This window comes from Canis lupus, chromosome 24, assembly GCF_048164855.1.
Source record: "Canis lupus baileyi chromosome 24, mCanLup2.hap1, whole genome shotgun sequence".
In the NCBI taxonomy this organism is placed as follows: domain Eukaryota; kingdom Metazoa; phylum Chordata; class Mammalia; order Carnivora; family Canidae; genus Canis; species Canis lupus.
Window position 1 is genome coordinate 39,243,120 of NC_132861.1, and position 20,025 is coordinate 39,263,144.

The window sequence follows — 20,025 nt, forward strand, 5'->3', positions numbered from 1 at the left end:
GGTTCCTGAATTCATGCATGTGGGCAGGTGCATGTGCCTGCATCCACGCAGCTGGGGAGCAGGAGTTCAAGCACCACTTGTTGCTCTAGGCTAGCACGCACACACACCAGCACTCATAGCACTGGCAGCCCCAGACCTTGTGCACGTACTTGTGAGATCACTATCCTTCATCATCCGTGTTCAGACTTCATGAGCGTGCTGCCCCGTACTAGCTTCAGGCTAATCAGTCATCATGATGTCAGACTGCTCTTCAAACCTACCTCCTATTCAAAACCAGCTTCTTCCTCTTATAATAGTTCATGACAATTGTCTTGGCCAGTTACTAAATAGCCTTAGCATAATGTATTGAGCTGTTAGGGGCATCTGGAGAACTCAGATGGTTGAGCATCTGCCTTTGGCTCAGGTCATAATCTCAGGGTTCTCTGGTCGAGCCCCACCTTGGGCTCCCTGCTCAGTGAGGAGTCTGCTTCTCCCTCTCCCCCTGCCTTGCCACTTCCCCTGCTTATTCTCTCTCTGTGTGTCAAATAAATAAAAATTAAAAAAAAATATTGAGCTATTAAATTTACTTTCAGAAAGTCAATGCAAACTGAAATATTTTCACTAAGTAGTAATTTTTCTCTTATTAACTATCTGCAATTATTATTTCATAATATGCCCTGAGAAATTTCCTTATTAATAAAAAAAGACAAGTCAAGTTGCAGCTTGGATTTGACCCTTGGTGAGTGAACAGTTCTTAATATCTGATCCATGATTCTGCTGACTTTCACTTACCCATTTCTAAGTCATGTATAAGTAAATTAAATGCATTTTTGGTCAATTTTATGAGCTTACTTTCATTAAAATAAAGACAGATTTGGTGGAATTTTGAAAAGTTTACTTAAGAAAATCAGCCACACACTTGGAAATGTAGCAAGCCAGCACTTTCAGAGAATCTTCTACACCAGATTCCAGCCACACTCTGCCATCAACACTTGTCCTCTCTGTGAGCGAAGCCACATTGAAGGAGATGGGCCTTTGCAGATCCAGCCATGCCCAGGCTCCACCTCCCCAGTCAGGGCCTCCCTCCTGTGTGGGCAGCCCATGGATGTGGGTTTGGTCATTTGTCCAGTGCATTGGTCATCACTGCCAGACTCCCCTGAGCCCCAGGAGCATAGGGACTCCACCAGCTTTGCTCACTGCAGAGCCCCCAGTGCCCAGTGTGATGCCACCTCCATCCAGGTGGAATGAAGGTGCGCTGGCAGGTAGCTGGCAGCCAGGACAGCAGTATGTAAAGATGTAGGGATTAGTAACACAAAGCAGGTTCATCCTGTAGGCGTCTGGGTTACCCCCTGTGTCCTGTTTCCTGCAGAGTCCCAGGAGAACAGCAGACTGCTGGGTCCCTCAGGACAGGTGGTGGCTTCTGGGGACCAGGCATACGTGGACAGTGGGGCAGCATCTGGGGACAGTGGGTTGAAGGGCTATATGTATGTTTCAGGAAATTTGTGAAAGCAACACAGGGCAACAGTTGAAACTTGCAAATGTTGGATATGCTGTATTTCCTAAAGTAGGGACTCCGTGGGGAAAATCTGCTCAGGAGCATAAAGTGTTTATGCCTTAATTTGTGTTACATGGAAAGTGTACCTGAAGTCTGTCCTTCTGGCCTTGCCACTATCTCTGGTGTGTTATTTACCTTCTTCTGCTTCCATGTGGTGATTCTCTAATTGGATAGGCTTTGTAGTTAGAAGACGGTATATGCTCATGAGGGAATGTGGCCCCAGGCCATTGTACCGCCACCACCCTCCAATGGGTGGCTGTACCTCCCCTCCATGGCCCCATGTGGCTGTACGTTTCCTTCCTCCCCCCAGGAATGTGCCTCCCTCTCCCCCACAGGTGGCCACTGTCCATTTCTCGGCTATTCTCCAGGAAGTGTTCTCTTTCCTAAACAAATGTGCCTGCCTATTTATATTTTTGTGGCAACGCACAAAATTTTAAGTCCCAGGTATTATTCTGTGATACTGAGAATGCAGCTTAAGCTCCTTTCCAGACAGGTGTGTTCCTTGCTTGCTATGTCCTACATTTTCCTAGACAAACAGTGTTTTTCTTCTAATAGTGTCAGAGTTGGTTCTTCATTTTAATTCTTTGTGCACTTGTAATTGGAACCTGTCTTATATATGGACAGTTTGGTTGAAACTTAAACTTTATTTAAAACCTTTCATGGGAACATCTGTTTTTCTCTGTAATGGTAAATTTAATATTTAGCTTCTTCCAACTTGAGTTGGTCTGTCATTCCCAGCATATTAAGGCTGAGTCACCTGTGGGATTTCCATGCAGCACTTCTGTGATGTTGAGGACAGGTCCTGTACTGTATTCTTCCTAGGTTTATGAAACTTGAGTGCACCCTCTGCAATTTAATCACAGACATACGTGGTGAGTGGTATTGCTAACAAACATTCCACGTTCCCCAGGGCTCGTCACCTGCTCAGGGACAGGTGTGGTCAAGGACAGGATGTCTGCAGACCTAGCGTCTGTGGTCTTAGGCCCCGACTCATCCTGCAATCATGTGAGAGGAGTTTGTTAATCCCTCATCACACTAGGAGAGGAGAAAATATTCATTAAATGGCTATGTTTCTATGTGGCTAACAAAGGAATCCATCAGGTTAGTCACTGAGAAGTGGGTCATGGGAGATTCCAGTTCAGGTAAGATGGTGTCTCACAGGACAGCGTGTCCTGGGGCAATGGTGTTTCCCTGCAGAGGTGGTATGTTCTAAAAGCACATACAGTGTTCTGAAAGAGAATTTCAGCAGCTTCCTGACTCATTAAAGGGCGGAAACCAGATTTCTGTAAGGGGTTGTCCAGGAATTGGACCAGGAGGAGAAAACAAGTTGGGATCACATGGCTCTAGCCCCCAAGTAAAGATGTGGTGTGGATGGCCAAGGATGCTCATACCCAGGACACCTCCAAAGGCCTACAGCTAGCCCATGGTGCCCACATGAAAAGTTCAGAGTTTTGGAGTTTCACTTATGTCCTTTACTGGTGGGTACTTCCCTTCTGACCATTCCACATTCCTGCTGCATTTGAATAATCAGAATTATCACTTTTTCTAGGAAATATATCCAAGTAGTGACTCTGCGGGGTGGAATAACAATCCCTAAAAGTGTGTCTACATGGAGCCTTAAAATGAGAAGCCAGGGCAAGGCGGGAAGGACTCTCCTCTGTGGCCCCTGGGAACTGAGGTGCAATGGGAAGGGCCCTTCCCTTTAAATAGCAGTGAGGATAAGTCAAAAGCCCTCTCTGGCTAGAATATTTTGTAATGTGGATGTTTCTGAGCTTTCTCCTAATCTCTGTGGAGGACTGTAGCATCCCCAGTTTATACTGATGCACAGAGGGAGGGGTAGAGGTGGGTAGTGGGCTGGGAGCCTCACTGCCCCTCTGCGTTCAGTCTCTCTCATTTCCTTATCGGGGGTCCTGGGCACATTTCTGAACCTCGCATGTTGGGCCTCTGATGGGTTTAGTATCTACCTCCAAGGGCTGCCATGGGGAGTGCGCTAATTAAATCATATCCTGCTCTGTGTCGGCTGTGTTTACACGATCTCTTCAGGGTGATTTGGACAAAGGGGCCACAGCTGTGGACAGGGCCATTTATGCCCCAAGATGTAAGGATGGGAGACAGGCGGGGACAAGGAGCCAGGGGGACACCACATGCGCCGCTGCCCCAGTACCGACAGAGAAGACTTGACTGTGTAAGACCTCACTGTTCTTAATTTTAGGAACTTTCCCTTTCAAAGAAAACAAGGGACTTTCCTAAATGTGCCCTATGACATCTTGAAATAGTGTCCTTTTGAGGTCAGTGAGACTGTTGAAAAGGACTCTAAGGTTTCCAATCCTGTTGCAGCCAGACCTTTGCTGGTCGCAGGTAAGTGATCACCATGTTGGAATCCTCTTGCCCCACCCCAAGCACTTCGACCAGCACCTGGAGGTCGGGTGGTGGTGGTGGTGGTGGTGGTGTCCTCCCCAGAGTGGGCGAACAGGGACAAACGAGCCACTGTTGATGGGAATTGTGTGGTGTCTTAGGCCAGTTATTTCCTACCATTGCTAGGTATTTACCATGAGTTCTGCTGAAGGTACAAACTGGCTTGTAGGATACTCTACAGTAATTAAATTTTTGCTGGCTATTTTACTGAACCTATGGTTTCTTCTCCTTTCAAGGAAACTGGGTATTTAGAAATGGAGAAAGTTTGTTTTTTATTATAAAACTAAGATTACTTACAAAAGGATATCTTCTGTGTTCCTTAGGACGAAACCTTTATTTTCCTTAAATCTTCCTATTGTCGATTCGAGAATTGGCTTCTAACTACAAGTGTTTGCTAACTCTTCTCCCCACACACCGTGTTGGATTAAAGCATACTAGCAAAATATGTGAGTTCCCCTAAAAGCTAGATTCTTTACAGAGGAAGGACTGAGAAATGACAGTGCAGGCCCCATGGAGATGGCTGCTTTCTGTTTTTTTCTTAATTTTTACTTCACTACAGAATATGTTAAGTACAGTATGGTACTACCATGGGCATTTACGCATCTAGTGTGTGACTTGACAAGTAGGACACTCCTGACGGTCCGGCAGTCGACATGCCACCACCTGTGGACATCTCTGCTGCTGACTTCTGCCTCGGAGGTTGAATCTCCTGACTTTCCTGTTTATCGTTCTGTCACCTTTGGAAAATACTTTTATTTGTGTCTTTGTTTAAAATTGTATATTAGTAGAATAGTATTGTGGTTTTGAGAAACACATGTGTTCCATTCAGTATTCTGCGAGATGTCAGTTTACAGTCAAAAGAAGTGCTCTTCAACGGACCTGACACTTTGACCTTAGTAAAATTAAATTCGATGTTGTAGTTCTGACATTTTTAAGTGATGTGGCATAAATTGATGATTGTGGTAGATGGGTATGTCCTGGCATGAGAACACTGGGAGTGTAGACGTTTGTTCTTTAGAGGGCAGGCCAGCAGAAGCATGTCCTTCAGAAACCTGAAATGTCCCTGTCACAGGTCTACAGGGACCAGCGCCAGCTTTAACTGTCCGCCTGCCAGTGTTATCGGTGAGACAACCTGAATGATGAACAGAGCCACCGAGGGGTCCTGTGACAAGAGTAAAATTGTAAATTGTGACACAATATAATTTAAATGAAATAGCAGTCCTTTCTTCGCCACTTCTAGAAGTCTGTGAATAAGACAAAAGGCCTGAGGATGTTAATTCCCAAGGAGAGGGAGAGAAGGGACAAAGCAAGAAGTGGGAACCCTGACTCACAAACTATCTGCCCAAGTCTATGTCATTGTGATGCCTGTTGGCCTCTGAGCAGAGGGACAGGGTCCCCTGACAGCAGCTCAGACTGCAGGGGCGCATCCAGGGTCAGGGTCATGGTTCTCCTCTGGCTCATGACGGCTGCTTAGCATATTCTGTGTTACAGAGTTTCAATCATGTTCCCTTTTTGTTAAATGTTAAATTGAGAAGATTTTTAAATGATCACATTATGAAGTTTTAAATCACTGAAGGCTGTTTGAAGCTGGCAAGTGGGAGCGACACATGGGTGATAAGATCAGGAGTAGAAGCAGGACTGGGCCTGTCTTAGGCATGTCTGGTTTGATGTGATGGGACCTGAGGGCTATGCCCTGCAGTGTGTGTGTCTGTGATCGCTGTAGCAGAGGACACTTATGGAAGCATATTAGAGATCACAGGATGATTTCCACCAAGATCATCATGTGATCCTCCTATATAAAATATTAGTTTTGGACTGCTGCATTCTACTTGGGTTTCTTTTCTCCTTCTAGAAACCAGCAAGGTGAACAGGAGGGAGGGTGGAGAATCCCATGTTCAGGCAGGTGTAATTACCAAAAGCAGCTGCGATTGGCAGAAATGGTCCCCATTTCTGAACAGGTGTGTTGCCACTTGGCCATGGAGGCCTGGCTCTGGGTTCCCTGAAAATCCTATTTGTGGAGGGCAGCTTTCTGGGCAGCATTGTTGGGGTGAGGAGCTTGGGAGGTCCTGTAGAACAGGTATGGGAGAGGGTATGAGCAGAGGCGTGAGTCCACTAGGGAGGTGCGTCAGGGAGTCCGTGACACCGCCACCTGGTATTTCCGATTGTCCAGGAGTGGAGCTGTGAAGTCGGACCCCATTGGGGGTGTGGGGAATTAGACCGGGGTCCTTAGGAGCACAGGAGGCATTGGTGGGGCAGGTGAGGGGCCCAAGAGGAGTGGACACTGGGAACCAGGGTAAGTGACAGAGGAGGCAGGGGTGTGACAAATGGGAAGGAGGACACAGAGAGGGTGAATGTAAGGGGGAGACAGAAGGTCCCCCAGCTGCAGATGCCATGGGAGACAGCAAAGGGAAAGGTGGATCTAAGGAACATTTAAAGACAGTGTTCAGGAGAACTCACAGAGGTATGAATCTGGAGTCTGCCCTTTGAAACCGTGTCCCACCCTCAAAAATAACTGATCGCCAAAGACTGTGACAGGCATGGGGTCTCTGGAGGGGACAAGCCAGCTCGGTGACAGGCGTGGGGTCTCTGGAGGGGACAAGCCAGCTTGGTGGCGGGTTTTTTGCTTCCACATTATGTAACGCACCTCCTCTCCTCTCAGCTCCTGCAGCTAATTGCCAAATCCCAGTTAACTTCGCTGAGTGGTGTGGCACAGAAGAATTACTTCAACATCTTGGACAAAATTGTTCAGAAGGGTAAGATGATGACCACGTGTTTGATAGCAAGTGCAGTGCGAGGAGATGGGGCTCTTCTTCATTCCTCAGTATGTATGTTGTCAACAGCAATGATGTCCAGTGATGCTGTCGTGTTGGGATGGGCTATTACCACAGGACAGTGAAGGATCCCTGGGTTTTAGAGAAGTTTCACCTCGTTGAGGTAGCTGGTCTGTCTACCTTAGCCATGTGACCCCATAACTGTGGCTGTGGCCATGGCGTAGTCACTAAGGTATCAGACGAGCCTGTGGCTTTATTCTTAATTTAAGTCCATCTTGGTCACTTACTGGCCAGTTGTAAAAAGAACTTTCAGTTTCACAGTGAGTTAATGTATGTAGGTGAATTGCTGATTACATGTGTAAGCTCGTCAGGATAAGTATAAAGGGAGACAGACACTGCCAATTTTATAGCGAAAATTGTAGATGCAGCCAGGAAATATTTAATGTTCTTTTAAATTTCATCATACTTGTGGTATCTCAAAAAAAGATGCCAGTTTGGAGTTGCAGTGAAATTAGATCATTGTTATGGTGGTAAAATACACATTTTTGAGTTTACTGTTTTAACCATTTGTAAGCACACAGTTCGGCTGCATTAAGCACATTGTCCACCTGCCACCAGAAGGTCCTGTGGTCCTGCACTGACCCCCTCCCCTTGCACCCTGGCTGCTCCTGGTGCTGGCACCTATCCAATTTCATCTTTGTTAATGGACTCCACTCTGAGCACAAGTGTGTGGGATGTGGGGTCCATCCCTTCACGACGGCTCCCTTTCCTGCACACAGTGCCCCCTGAGTTCGTGTGTATTGGGGGTTAGGACCCCGTTCCACTTCCATGGGTGCCCATGCACTCTATTCATCTGTGCTGTGTGTGTTCTTGTGCGTTCCAGTCCTCGACGACCACCAGAACCCCCGTCTCATCAAAGACCTCCTCCAGGACCTGAGTTCCACCCTCTGCATCCTCATCAGAGGGGTTGGGAAGTCTGTGCTGGTGGGAAACATCAACATCTGGATCTGCCGTCTGGAGACCATCCTCCGCTGGCAGCAGCAGCTGCAGAACCTGCAGGTCACTAAGGTACAGGGACACACTCATGCGTGAAAGGTGCTGGTGGCTTATTGGAATGTTTGTTTTCAGATGGATTTGGCCCAGAAGGCCCTTGGATAGCTTAGATTGCTTTTGGGTAGACAGTAGAGATGGTTGCTTCTGAGAGGAGAACAGGTATTGAGTTAGTGTGCTGATTTGCCTTCCAGGAAAATGAGATGTTTTGGGCTAAAACAACTGCCCGTGAGTCATGGGTGCCTTGCCCTGCCAGCAACTCCAGGGTTCATGCTTGCTCATGTCCCTGCGGTCCTTCACTGCTGTGTGTGGCTCTCCAGCAGAGTGCACTGGGGGAGAAGATGGTGCACTTGTGTAGGTCGTTCTGGTCAGGTTTATTCCAAGAGCTAGTTTCAGCAGGAGTGTTAACACCATTGACTCCAGTCAGCATCTCAGGTGGGATTTGTGCCTCTCTGGGACTCTGTAAGATAAAGAATAAACGGAACGCATTTCTCAGTGCCCAAGAGATCACCCTTCAGTCTCCAGACTGCCCTCCTAGAGGATGTACGGTGCTGGCTCACCCAGGCCTCACACAAAGCCAAATATTTTCAAAAGTGATCATGGAAAGCCTTAGTTTTCAGCTATTTACCATCTAAACCTGAGATTTACAGAAGAGGAGAGGTTCCTTAATTACGGCCTGAAGTCATGAGTACTCCGATGTTCAATGTCTGTGAGCACTATGCAGACTGAACAGAAGTAGGTCTGGACGTGGTCCTGCAGTGCCCTGAGCTGTCACACACCTCCTGTCCCCCCACGGCTGAAGGCTGTAATTGGAAGGTCTGTCTGTGACACGCACGTGGTGTGGAAGCCTCATACAAGTGGCCAGGCCACGCACCCAGGTCCCCCTCGTCCCTCATGTGGCCAGCCTGTGTGGCAGTGCCACTGCAGCTAGTGAGCTGGGGGCAGGCAGCCAGCAGGGGTCTGTGGTCAGGGTCCTGAGCAAGAGCTTGTGGCTGGGAAGCTGCAGGCGGGGCTGCTGCTGTGTATCATTTAGACAGAAGTGTGTGTTCACTATGGGCAGGAGGGCAGAGAAGCTGTGGAGTTGGGCTGGGACGCATCACAATGGGGAAGGAGCTGAGGCAGGGTCATTCCTCTTCACCTCTGCAGCTCCTGGACCAAGAAGGCGCTGGCTTCCTTTAGGGTCTTCCTTTCATTCCCACCAGCATGGAGCACGCATGGAGGGAAGGCAGCAGTGGGGACGACCCCCTGACCTGGGCCTGGCTGCACGCTCAGAGCTGGCTTTCCTGTGGCCTTATCCCCTGTGGCCCCAGCTGGAGGTGATGGTCATGCTCACTCCTCACAGTGGAGGTGTGGGCCTGTGAGCCAGTGTGGCGGCTCCAGTAGCAGCTGGAAAACCAGGGACGTAAGGCCTTGTGGGGAAGAGAGCTGTGGCCAAATTGATGGGAACCTGAGTTCGGGGTCACTGTACGTTGGGAGCCGAGCAGCCTGACTGGGATGGCAAGGGCTGTGTGTGTTCAAGGGTAAGGCCAGCCCATGTGCGTGAGGGGCCTTGGTGCATGAGTCCTGGGCACCTGAGTCGGGTGCAGCCCATGCAGACAGACCCCTGGCCACCACTGTCTGCTGGAAAGTGGTGAGAACTCCCTGAGGCAGCGATGAGCAGGAAGTGGAACAGCTCTCAGTGGCCCCTTATGCGCCAGGTCCTCTGTCCTCAGTCGCCTATGCGCTACAGTAGCGTGAAGGCCTGGCATGAGGACAGAAGAGCTTCCATGAGAATGGGGATCGCTGTGGTTGGTGTGCTAGCAAGACCTCCCGAAGCCGTGTTCCTTCACACATGGTGACATGATTACGATTACAGGGTTCCTGATGAGAAATGGCTTAGCTAGGCAGTGGGGGGCTGAGCTGAAGGCCCTGTGGCCCCCGACAGACTGTCCAGCCAGACGGCTTATGCCCCTTCACATCGAGTCATAGCTGTTCCGAAGGAAACTGCTGGCATTTCTGCTGTGCTATCTTGCTGGCGGCCACCACAGGGCTGGGTGTTGCAGCACCAGGCTCTCATGCCTTGTGCATCCAGGGTTTTTCCTACCACCTCGTGTACCCCGATGAGCCTCGTGATGTTAGCAGCAGGATGTTTATGAGCTCCTATGTGATGTGGAAGCTCCTCTTCCAAGAAGCACAAAGCAGCAAGTCTGAGTTGTTCCTGTAACAGTGTGAAGACCTGGCCAGGGAACACGCACACATGTGTGCTCTTCAGTGTGCACTCTGCTGTGCACCGGCCTGCGAGACCCTGTAACCACACATGCTCCGTGTGAGCCCCTTGTCCTTGCTCACACCATGTAGCTGATCGGGGGTGCAGGTCCATGTGCCAGTGGGATGGCAGGATCTGAAATGACACATGATCACATAGCAAGTGACATCCGGGGCACTGGGCTGTTCCATAGACTGGCAGCCAGTGCCGAGGACCACATGTCTTGGGAGTACGGCTGAGGGGCTACGTCCTCCCCACACACACAGTGCCAGGAGAGCACTTCTCTGTCAGGGCGGCCACATGGCAGCGATGAGGACACAGAGATGGCACAGCCAGTCTTTCATCACCTCATCGCACCCCACCCCAGAGATTTCTCCATGGAAGTGCACTGTATGTGGGGATGCCAGGACTGCTCATGTCCCTGCGGTCCTTCACTGCTGTGTGTGGCTCTCCAGCAGAGTGCACTGGGGGAGAAGATGGTGCACTTGTGTAGGTCGTTCTGGTCAGGTTTATTCCAAGAGCTAAAGAGAACAGAAACCAGGAAGAAGCCAGTCGTCCTCAGGGCTGACCACTGAGGGCAAGGACACTCAGCCATGTCAGAAGCGTTCAGGTGTGGCCAGGTGTGCAGGCGTCCCCGAGTCCTCAGGACGAGCAGGCTTATCTAACCTTGGCCATGCTCCATCAGAGACCTTGCCCCGTCTGTTGCTGGGAGATTTCCCTGGTGAGAGGTGGGGGGCGGGGTGTGTGCCCAGCTTGGGGCTGAGACATTGTAGTCTGCATCCTGCCCCTCTGTCCCATCCCGCCCCCTCCCATCCCTTCCCTCGCCCTCTCATTCTCTCTCTCCCCTCTCTCCCCTCCTGTCCCTCTTGTCCCCTCCCTTCCAATAGGATGATGCACAGGTCCTTTCTCAGGGACACACCTGCAGGCTTGTGGGAGGGAGGGTGCGGCTTCTCCATATGACATCAGATGCTTACAGCTGGATGGAGCCCTGGTGGTAGGTCAGTGGCTTCATCTCCTCTGTCCACAGGCCCTCCGTCTCTCTTTCTGGTCTTGGTGTCGTGTCTGACGAGTGAATCCTGCACTTGGGGGGTCTGGAGGAGCCGAGGGTACAGACTAGCTTCTGTTCCCCTCAGCCTATCCTCCAGGGTCCCCATGTGGCCAGCTGTTTCTGGATACAGGTGTGGGGCACAGGACTCATGCTGCCAAGTGTGAGGGATGGTGACACTTTGGTCATAACTCTTCGGTGGTGTCACGTCGTGAAGCACCTGTTCTCACTTGGCCACTAGGCCCTCTTGTAGCCTGATGCTCCCAGGCATCATGTGCAGTGAGATGCTGTCCACTTCCCTTCCAGCAGGTGAATGATGGCCTCACGCTCAGTGACCTCCCATTGCACATGCTCAACAACATCTTGTATAGATTCTCCGACGGCTGGGACATCGTCACGCTCGGCCAGGTGACCCCAACGCTATCCGTGCTCAGCGAGGATAGGCAGCTGTGGAAGAGACTGTGTCAGTACCACTTTGCCGAGCAGCAGGTGAGTGTGGTGGCCTCGGGGCCACAACAGAGCATCAGGTGGAGGGGGGCTGGCATGTGCCCCTCGCCCATCTCTAGTGACCACACGTGGCTCTCCCAGCCCCCCTGGCCGTGCCCCATGCCTGTAGACCCAGCTTTGGGGACTAGCTCGAAGCATGTTTGTGTGCGGCCCGCTAGGCATTCCAGGGTGCTTACTCCTCCTGCGGGGCTCTGTGAGAGTCACACGCACGTGTGGGGCATCTGCTTTGTGCAGGGCAGCAGGGCACAGGTTGAGGAGCCTGATGCAGCACATCCCGTCAGAGACAGGTTTGGGTGCAGCTGGGACAGAAGGGCAGGAGGACAGAACTGTGGATGCATGGCCCAGGGGAGGCTGTCACTCTTGGGGGAATGGGGGTGGGTGGGGGTGTCTGAGTAAACAGAGGTTGCCTTGGTACGGAGCAGAGCAAACTGTCTGTAGCCCTCAGAGTCTCGTGGATGGGGGTGCAGTGACCATACCAGGTCCTGGGGTTTTCCCAGCAGGCTTAGAAGAGCCACAGAAGAGCTGGGAGCAGAGTATGGAATCCAAGACACCATCCCCCTCCAGGAGGAGGGGGGTGGTCAGAGGAGAAGCCAGGGCACTGGGGCTGGCTGGTGCAGCAAGTCTCAGTAGCTCTCACCCTGGGGACCAGACGAGGAGGTGCGTGAGCTGTTGTGAGGTGTCCAGAGGGCAGCGGGCAGGGATCGCTCTTCAGCTGGATGAGGAAGGTGGCTCCAGCAGCTGAGTTCAGGGGTGGAAGGGGCACAGGCCCCTGAGAGCCCAGAAATGCTGCCAGGGGTCCTGAACCATCAGCTCAGCAAAAGTCCATGGGGTTTAGCTGTTGGGAGCCTGCGGGGACCCTGGAGAAAACTGAGGTAGATTTGTTGGAGTAGAAACAAGTCAGGATAAACTTGAGCTGGGAAGAAGTATTAACTTGTAACCTCTGCATAGGAGATGGTGGTGTTGAAATGTTTGGAGGGGGGGATGGGAGAAGCCAGGAGAAGGTTCTCCAGGATGGAGGAGGCAGGTCAGGCTTGCCTTGGGTGCTGGCTTTACGGTGCTGGTGGGGATGTTGGAGGATGCGGGTCTGCTGGGCTGGGATACATCTGAGTGGCTGCTCCAAGTCACGCCTCGCTGTTTTTCCAGGGTGGGAACTGGAGAAGGTCCACCGGCCATTTATGAGTCCATGCATGTCCTTAAATAACCCGGGTACCCTGCACCAGCATTTCCTGTCGATGCTTATCGTGAGCGGTCGGTGCCCACGGGTGACCCTGGCCTGCACATGCTCTGTATAAAAACAGTCTCCAAAAAGGTTGTGTGTCAGGGCTCAGTAAGGGACAGGGAGATGCTGAAGGAAGACAAGTACGTTGGGAACGACTTGACAGCAGGGTGGGAGGGAGCACACCTGCCCACAGAGTGGCCAAGGGGCATGAGGTCACACTGGGAACAGTGGCTGCCGGGCATCCCCACAGGAGCTGTGGCACGATGTGGGGCTGGCGGGGGACAGGCTGGGAAGCGAGCCCACAGATGGGAGTCTTCTCTTCACGGTACTTGAGGACAGGCACATCCTTGGAGCTGGGCCTGAAGCTGTGTTTGCTCCTTTGTCAACCTGTCCTCTTTTCTGGTTCTGTTAGAGACAGGAGCCTGTGCCTCTGCTCCATGGGAAGGGCATAACCGGCCCTCAGAGCCCACGTGAGGTGATGTAGGTGTGCAGGTGACGGTCTTTAGTTGTAAACAGGGGCCTGCTCCTCAGGGCTGCCATCAGGAGGAGCCGGGTGATGTTTGAACCCCTGGGGCCCTCCTCCCTCAACACGGCCCCAGGAGCCCCTTCGGGCTTCTCCACAGACACACAACGTGCCTCTGGCCATGGGTGCACTTCCCAAGGCTGAAATCCTTCCCGCATGTTCTGCCCTCTTCACATGGTGCCCCATCTCCTCAGGAACAAACGGCCGCCCTACATGGCCCCTCACCTGCCCCCAGCCTGGCACAGTTCCCTGGTCTGGAGAACCGTCCCTCTAAGTGCTACCATGCTGCTGGCCATCTGTCGCCCCCCGGCCATGGCCTGCAGTGCCACCCTCCGCTCCACAGCTGCTCAGCATCTGCTCTGTGCACGGACCCCATTTCCGCTGGCCATTGCCCTGCTGGTGGACGTCTGTGTTCTTTCCACCTTGTGGCTTTGGTGGATCCTACAATTGTGAGGACATACACGTTTTTGTGTGGATGTTTGTGTTCATTTCTCTTGGGTGGACAGCTAGGAGTGGAAATGCTGCAGGTGTCAGTTTGGAGGAGCTGCTATGCTGTTGCCCCTAGCAGCTGCACCACTGCACCTTGCCGGCCGCCGTGCACGTGGCTTCCGGCGTCTCCGCACCCTCACCAGTCAGGGCTCATGGTTACTGGGTTTTCTATTGCAGCTGGCCTAGCAGGCGTGCACCTCATTCTGCATCCTTGGTGATGGAGTGTGGCACCCCAGCCACCTCTGCACCAGGTCCCCTGCCCTGTTAACAGTCGGGTTGTCTCCTTCTTACAGAGATGCGAGTGTTCCTCCTGTGTTCTAGGTACAGGCTCTTAGATACCTTGCGTGTGTGACGTAATTTTACCTTACTAGAGATTGTGGGGAAGTCTAGACCAGAGTGCTCACAGCTGCCACGTGCTGTCCCACCGTGCACACGCAGTGGTTCATATGGTTAGTTCCTCACTGATTTGGTCCGTGGGCGTTTGAGTTCACAAAACTGGATGTTCCACGCACCACGTCGTGTTGTCACTGACATGTTGTGAAACCATCTGCTGGTTCTCAACGGAATTTTGTCTGTCAGTTTTGTAGACATCTGATCCTTTCAGAGAAGGGCCACGTGGAGTGGAAGCTGATGTACTTTGCCCTACAGAAGCACTACCCGCCCAGGGAGCAGTATGGGGACACCCTGCATTTCTGCCGGCACTGCAGCATCCTCTTCTGGAAGGTAACCATCTCGGACGGTTCAGTGTTGGGGAGGCAGATTCTTTGTGTCTATTTTAGGTGTCATGGTAGAAAAAAAATGGGGAATTATAATGAGAAAATGGGATTTAGGACACCAAATATTGGGGCTGGGCAATAGATTCACGGAAGTAAAACACAGCTTGTGGTTTGAGTCGGAAACATTGGGAAGCGAAGTGTGTGTTTCTGCCTCTGGTAGATGTTTGCTGGTAAGACGTGTGTCCCCAGGGGCAGTGGGGTGCCTGGCACCTGGTCCTGGGTCAGTGCTGGGTTCCTGTCAGTGGTTCTGGGCACCATGCCAGCCCTGAGCCTGAGAAAAACGGGCTGATGTGTCCCTGTGCTTTACAAACCTAATGCTCCTTAGCGGGTACCCCAGGCTTGGCGTCCAGTCCGGGGCCCTGTGCCCCTAGTGACCCTTCTGCTGGCATCTCCTTGTGACTCCCCTTCATGCCAAGCCCCTGCCACACGGAGGTGACAGCCTTTCAGAGAGACACGGGGTTTCCTTGTTTGATCAAAGCTGAACCAGAGTCTCCTGACTCACACTTGTAGTCGGAGTACCCGAGACACTGGACACCCTTCACCCTGCGACCTCCCCTTACACAGACCCGGGCTCGGTCTGTTCACGGTCGGGAGGAGAGCTCATGTCACAGTCTCCTTGACCGTGAGCACGTTTATGTTGTGAGATCACCCAGCTCGTTCGGAGGCGAGTGTGATCCGTGTGCACATCCTGCATGGGCGTCCCCCCCCCCCCCACCCGGTGCTCCTGGGGGGATGGCCATTGACTTCCGGTCACACCATCCCTGCTTATTTTTTGCTCTACGTTTACCTGTAACTTGTTACATGGATCGCATGGCAAGCTCTAGATTGTTGGAACAGAGACGAGCACTTGAGATTTTCTCTCCTCAGAGCACATGTAGATAGAGCGTGCAGTGGTGTGGAGCGTGATTCCTGCGCTACTTCAGTGGAGGCTTACTGACTACAGGGAAGGGAAGCAGCAGCACCTCTCCTATGCCCTGTGCGCGAGTGCCATGAGGGTTTATTTCTCAGTCCCTGATATCTGTTTTAGTATGACTCTCATCTCGGAATTAAAAAGACAGTACGTGTTCCATGTTTTACAGTCGTAGTTGTTTTGTAGAACACGGTTCCTTGAGGGCAGAGCGTCGGGGAGCAGGCCTGTTCCTGACTGGGTCTGACGAGTGAGTCCTCGAGCCCATCAGTCGGGGAGTGGGGCTACTGGCCGGTGCGAGGGGGCCCGTGTCACCAGTCCCAGGGTGCAGGCCCCACCACGGGAGGGGGTGGTGTGCACATCACACACAGCAGGTGCTTGTGGACATAGAGGAGTGGGGGGTGGGCGTGTCACCTGATGGGACCAGGCTGACCCACTCAATGTGGTTCCTCCTCCGGGAGTATCACTGGCACCAATGCACACCCACCATGAGGACCTCACCGTGCTGTTGGAGTCTGTGCCCAAGTGGGATCTGGTCTGGGCCTCACAGGCCCCTGGGAAGGCACCCTTCCTCTGTGGTTCCACGGCGGCTCTGTTCCTTCTCCTGCCTGCTCTGCAGCTGGATTTCTGTCCTTCTCAACTACCTGAAACTCCAGTGGGGAGGGCTGGGGACTGGACGGAAGGAAGCCAGTTAGAGGCCAGGACTCGGGGTCAAGACTGTGTTGTGTCTCTTTGTCTTGGTGCATTTGCCACCCAAGTACGTGCAGCAGCCGGTATTGACGCTGCTGGTCTGGGGTTTCTGGTAGAATCAGGATCCGTCTCAGCAGATCCGCGATGAGCAGCAGAGCCCACGTGTTGGAGCGGGTTCCTGCACCTGCTTGAGTGCTGTGCCCACAGGTTGCACCAGTGGCCCGCCCTGGTCTCTGTAGTGAGGCCAGCTTGCAGCAGGCGGGCGGGGTCCCACTCATCCTGACCCCAGCGGGTGGCGGGCAAGGGTGGCAGAGGCAGCAGGCTGGCGCAGACACAGCGTTGACAAAGCACAAATAAGCAGAAAGGAAAGTAAGGTGGAGAGTGGCTGTGTGACTCCTGGGCACGTGGCAAAGCAGATGCTGGGATGTGAGGGAGAGAATAAATGACTTTCCAAGATGTGTTAGAAATGTTTTCCGTACAAACTGTGGGGACATCAGCCTCACTTTGCGTGTGTTGTGTGAAGTTCTGAGGAGTTCGGTCAGTACTCCTCCCTGTCTCAGGGCCATCTTCAGGATGGATGGGGGGCGGGGACATGCTGTCTTCTGCGTGTGCTCACGGCCCAGCTCCATTACCAGCCGGTTTCATCCACACGTGGATCGTCATCATCACACCGGATGCTGCGAGCAGCCTGCTCTCTCTAACACTGGTTTTCCTTTCTCTCCCCTCCCTGCACTCCTCCCGGTTCTTTCTCCACGACCTCAAAGGACTGCCGCCTTGCTTTGTTGTTCAAGGTACCTCCTAGACCAGGCCTCGAGTCGCGTCCCCTGCATGCTCCCCCGCCGGCCGGGGCTCTCGGCACATGTGCAGCCTGCCGCGGGAACCACCCACCCGAGCAGCTCACAGGATGTCCCGTGGGCCAGGGCTTGAGGGGCAGGCCCGGCCTTAGGGGCGTGGTAGATGTGTCTGTGAGATTTCAGCCACGGTGCACATGTCAGCACCTCGTGGGCCGATGCAGCGTGGCCCCCAGCTCCCTCCGGCCTGTGTTCTTTGTCAGCCTTGCAGAACGCCTATTCCATTAGTCATTTCTCCTGATAAATAGGACCCTGGTTTCCAGCTGAGTGCGAGCTCCCCGGGGGCGCCCAGCTGTTGGGGCGGGCGTCCAGGGACCAGGCGGGAACCAGAGGGACAGCGCAGAAAGGGAGCTTTGGGGCCACCTGTCTGGGGACAACCCCCGTGGCTGCCTTTGTCTTTGTAACACTGCTGCTGTGTGTCCTCCATGCGTCGTCGTGGTGGGATCTGGGTGCGTCAGGACCGCCCGCTGGCAGCCGCCCTGTGGTGACACCTCTCCCTCCTCCCGCAGGACTCGGGGCACCCCTGCACCGCCGCCGACCCTGACAGCTGCTTCATGCCAGTGTCTCCACAGCACTTCATTGACCTGTTCAAGTTCTGAAGGCGCCCCGCCTGCTGCCGTCTCGCCATTGCTGCGCTGCAGCCAGTGAGCCAGGGGGACGCCAACACGGAGAACACTGCTCCCCTCCCCGTGTGGGTGTGGCAGGGCTGTGGTGTGGGGTTTTTTGAAAGGCAGTTGGGGAACCCAAGCAAAATCATTTCTACTTTCTAAAAATCCTCTTCATTTAAGTTCATTAAGGTTTGCAACATTGTGTATTTATAAATATAGTTCAGTAAGATTCTGGATTCTTAGCACCACATTCTGTGTGGGACTGACACTAACAGCTAATACTGTGCTTCTTAATGTCACATCATAGTTTCCTGATTTTGTAGTAATGAGGGGCAGGGGACGGAACAATTGATCCTTGTAAATATGGGGTGCAGAATATTTATTTTTCTTAATATGTATTTTAAGTGCATTGGTTTTGTCCAAGTGAGTCTTGTTCGGATGTGGAGTGGACCTGGGCAGCAGGTGGAGCCTTGAGCTCAGTGGTCAGGCTGTGAACGGTGCACGTGGGCTGTGGCCAACAGGTGTGGATGGCACGGCAGCCGGTGCAGCCTCCATGTCACTATCACGGACAAAGTAATAAATCCTGTTTATCTGCTCATCTGACTTCATCCATTTTGCATCTTACTGAAAAAGTAGTGTCAGTGGTTTTGATATCATTGATTTAAACCTATTTTTAAAATAATGCATGTCTATTTTAGATAATTTTGAAAATAAAGGTGTATGAGAGAATATATACAGTCACCCATCATCACTGTTCTGCCACAAAGCACTGTTCCCCTCCCATTGGTCGTGGGAGAGCAGTGTGAGCCCATCCTCCTTCAGTTTTTTTTCTAAGTGTATTGAAATGGTTTGCAGTTTTGCGTATCTGTAAATAAAAATTCTGGATTTTCACTATCACCGTCTGTGTTGAACTGGTGCCGAGGGCCAGCGAAGTGCTTCCCGCCTGATGACCACTTCCCTGTGGACGCGGCGTGGAGCCCAGGGCCTCTGTGGGGCCAGGCGGAGCTTGTCCTGATGCCTTTGGCGTCCTGTTCATCTCTTTTCCTTTTACAACCAGCCATTTTTTCAAAAGCATTTTTGAAAACGTGGGTTTTATTGGCTACTTACCCTCATGGCCAGCAGGATGCTGATCGTTAACCAGAGTAACTGATGAGCAGCCTGTCAAGAGCCTGTCTGCAGCTGCCTGTGTCCTTGAGACTGACGAGGAGTAGAACCTGATGTGCCACACAGTCTGAGGAGGAGTCTTCTCTCCTGCACTGTTATTCTAAGTGAAGGATAAGGTGTGTTACCAACTTTTTTTTTTTTTTTTTTGTTAAGTTACCTAATATATGTTCTTTGCCTGTTTTCGGTTTGTTGTATTAATTTTTTCTTAAGAGGACATTGAAGCTTGAGCTCTCATGAGCACTGCCATTGTGTCCTGGTATCTCGGCGCCGCAGGCAGCGGATGTGGCAGGACACCCTGCAGTGCACGGAAGGCCCAGGTGTGCGAGGCCCAGATGTGCGTGTGAGACTGGGCTGGGGGCGGTGGTGGCTTTTCAGCATCATGGCGGCTGTCAGGCACCTACAGACAGGGTGAGGTGCAGAATTGTCATGAAATCACACACTGGAATGGTGTTTGTGAATATGGGTCTGTTGGGGGACCTCCCAGAGGTCAGAACGGGGAGAGTCAAGGACCTTGTCTCACATGCCTTCAGCCCCTAAAAGGACCCAGCTGAGGTGTCGGGTTATCCTCAACATGGGACACTCACCCCTTTGGCCCCAATAGGCACTGCCAGCCAGGAAGTCCATCTAGACGCAGCCTCCCCTCGCCCCTTTCCAGGCACAAAAAGATGTTTCTTTCCTGGTCCATGGACACGAGGACTGAGGTGGCCTTTGTGACAGCTCACCACGTACCACAGTTGACTGCTCAGGTCTCTGTACTGAGAACCAGGTCTGCTTTAGGACAACGTTTATGGATCTGACTGCATACAACTTGTGCCATAAATACCGCCCTTAGAATCCTATACAAACACCCACATAAAATGCTTCTGTGTTTTGTGCTTGTGAGCTTGCTGGGCTCCTTGACAAACTCAATCTAGTGGTAGTTGTGTCATTTCCTCATGAGTGGTTACCAGCAGCTTGTGTGTGGCGCCCTGATTGCCCGGGCTGGAACCTGCAGTGCCGAGCTTGCAGCAGAAGCAGATGTCAGGGAAGGCTTTGTCTTTTCTCTCTGTGAGGTTGGCTGTGTGGTTTTTGTAGATGCCTTTATCTGGTCGGGGCTAAACCTTCCAGTCCTACTTTTTTGAGGATTTTTTTAAATCATGAAAGAGTATTCGATTTCATCAGGTGTTTGTTTTGTTTTGTTTTGTTTTGTTTTTGCATCTATTGAGATTGTGTGGTTTCATTCTTTATCTTG

The 20,025-nt window shown here is 52.1% G+C and overlaps 1 protein-coding gene across 11 annotated transcripts in view; it reads left to right on the forward strand.

The window, feature by feature from the left end:
• FBXO25 (F-box protein 25) overlaps positions 1–18,527 on the forward strand; it is a 63,311-nt gene extending 44,784 nt beyond the window's left edge. For 5 of the 11 annotated variants that reach the window (XM_072796420.1, XM_072796414.1, XM_072796422.1 and 2 more), the window contains exons 6-11: positions 6,609–6,702; positions 7,604–7,788; positions 11,367–11,549; positions 14,378–14,521; positions 16,936–16,962; positions 17,532–18,527. In XM_072796420.1, coding sequence (XP_072652521.1) covers positions 6,609–6,702; positions 7,604–7,788; positions 11,367–11,549; positions 14,378–14,521; positions 16,936–16,962; positions 17,532–17,621 — 723 coding nt within the window. In that variant the 3' untranslated portion in view covers positions 17,622–18,527. The remainder of the gene's footprint in view (positions 1–6,608; positions 6,703–7,603; positions 7,789–11,366; positions 11,550–14,377; positions 14,522–16,935; positions 16,963–17,531) is intronic. The other 6 variants (XM_072796415.1, XM_072796423.1, XM_072796417.1 and 3 more) reach the window with 3 other exon arrangements.
• The last annotated feature ends 1,498 nt before the right edge of the window (positions 18,528–20,025 follow it).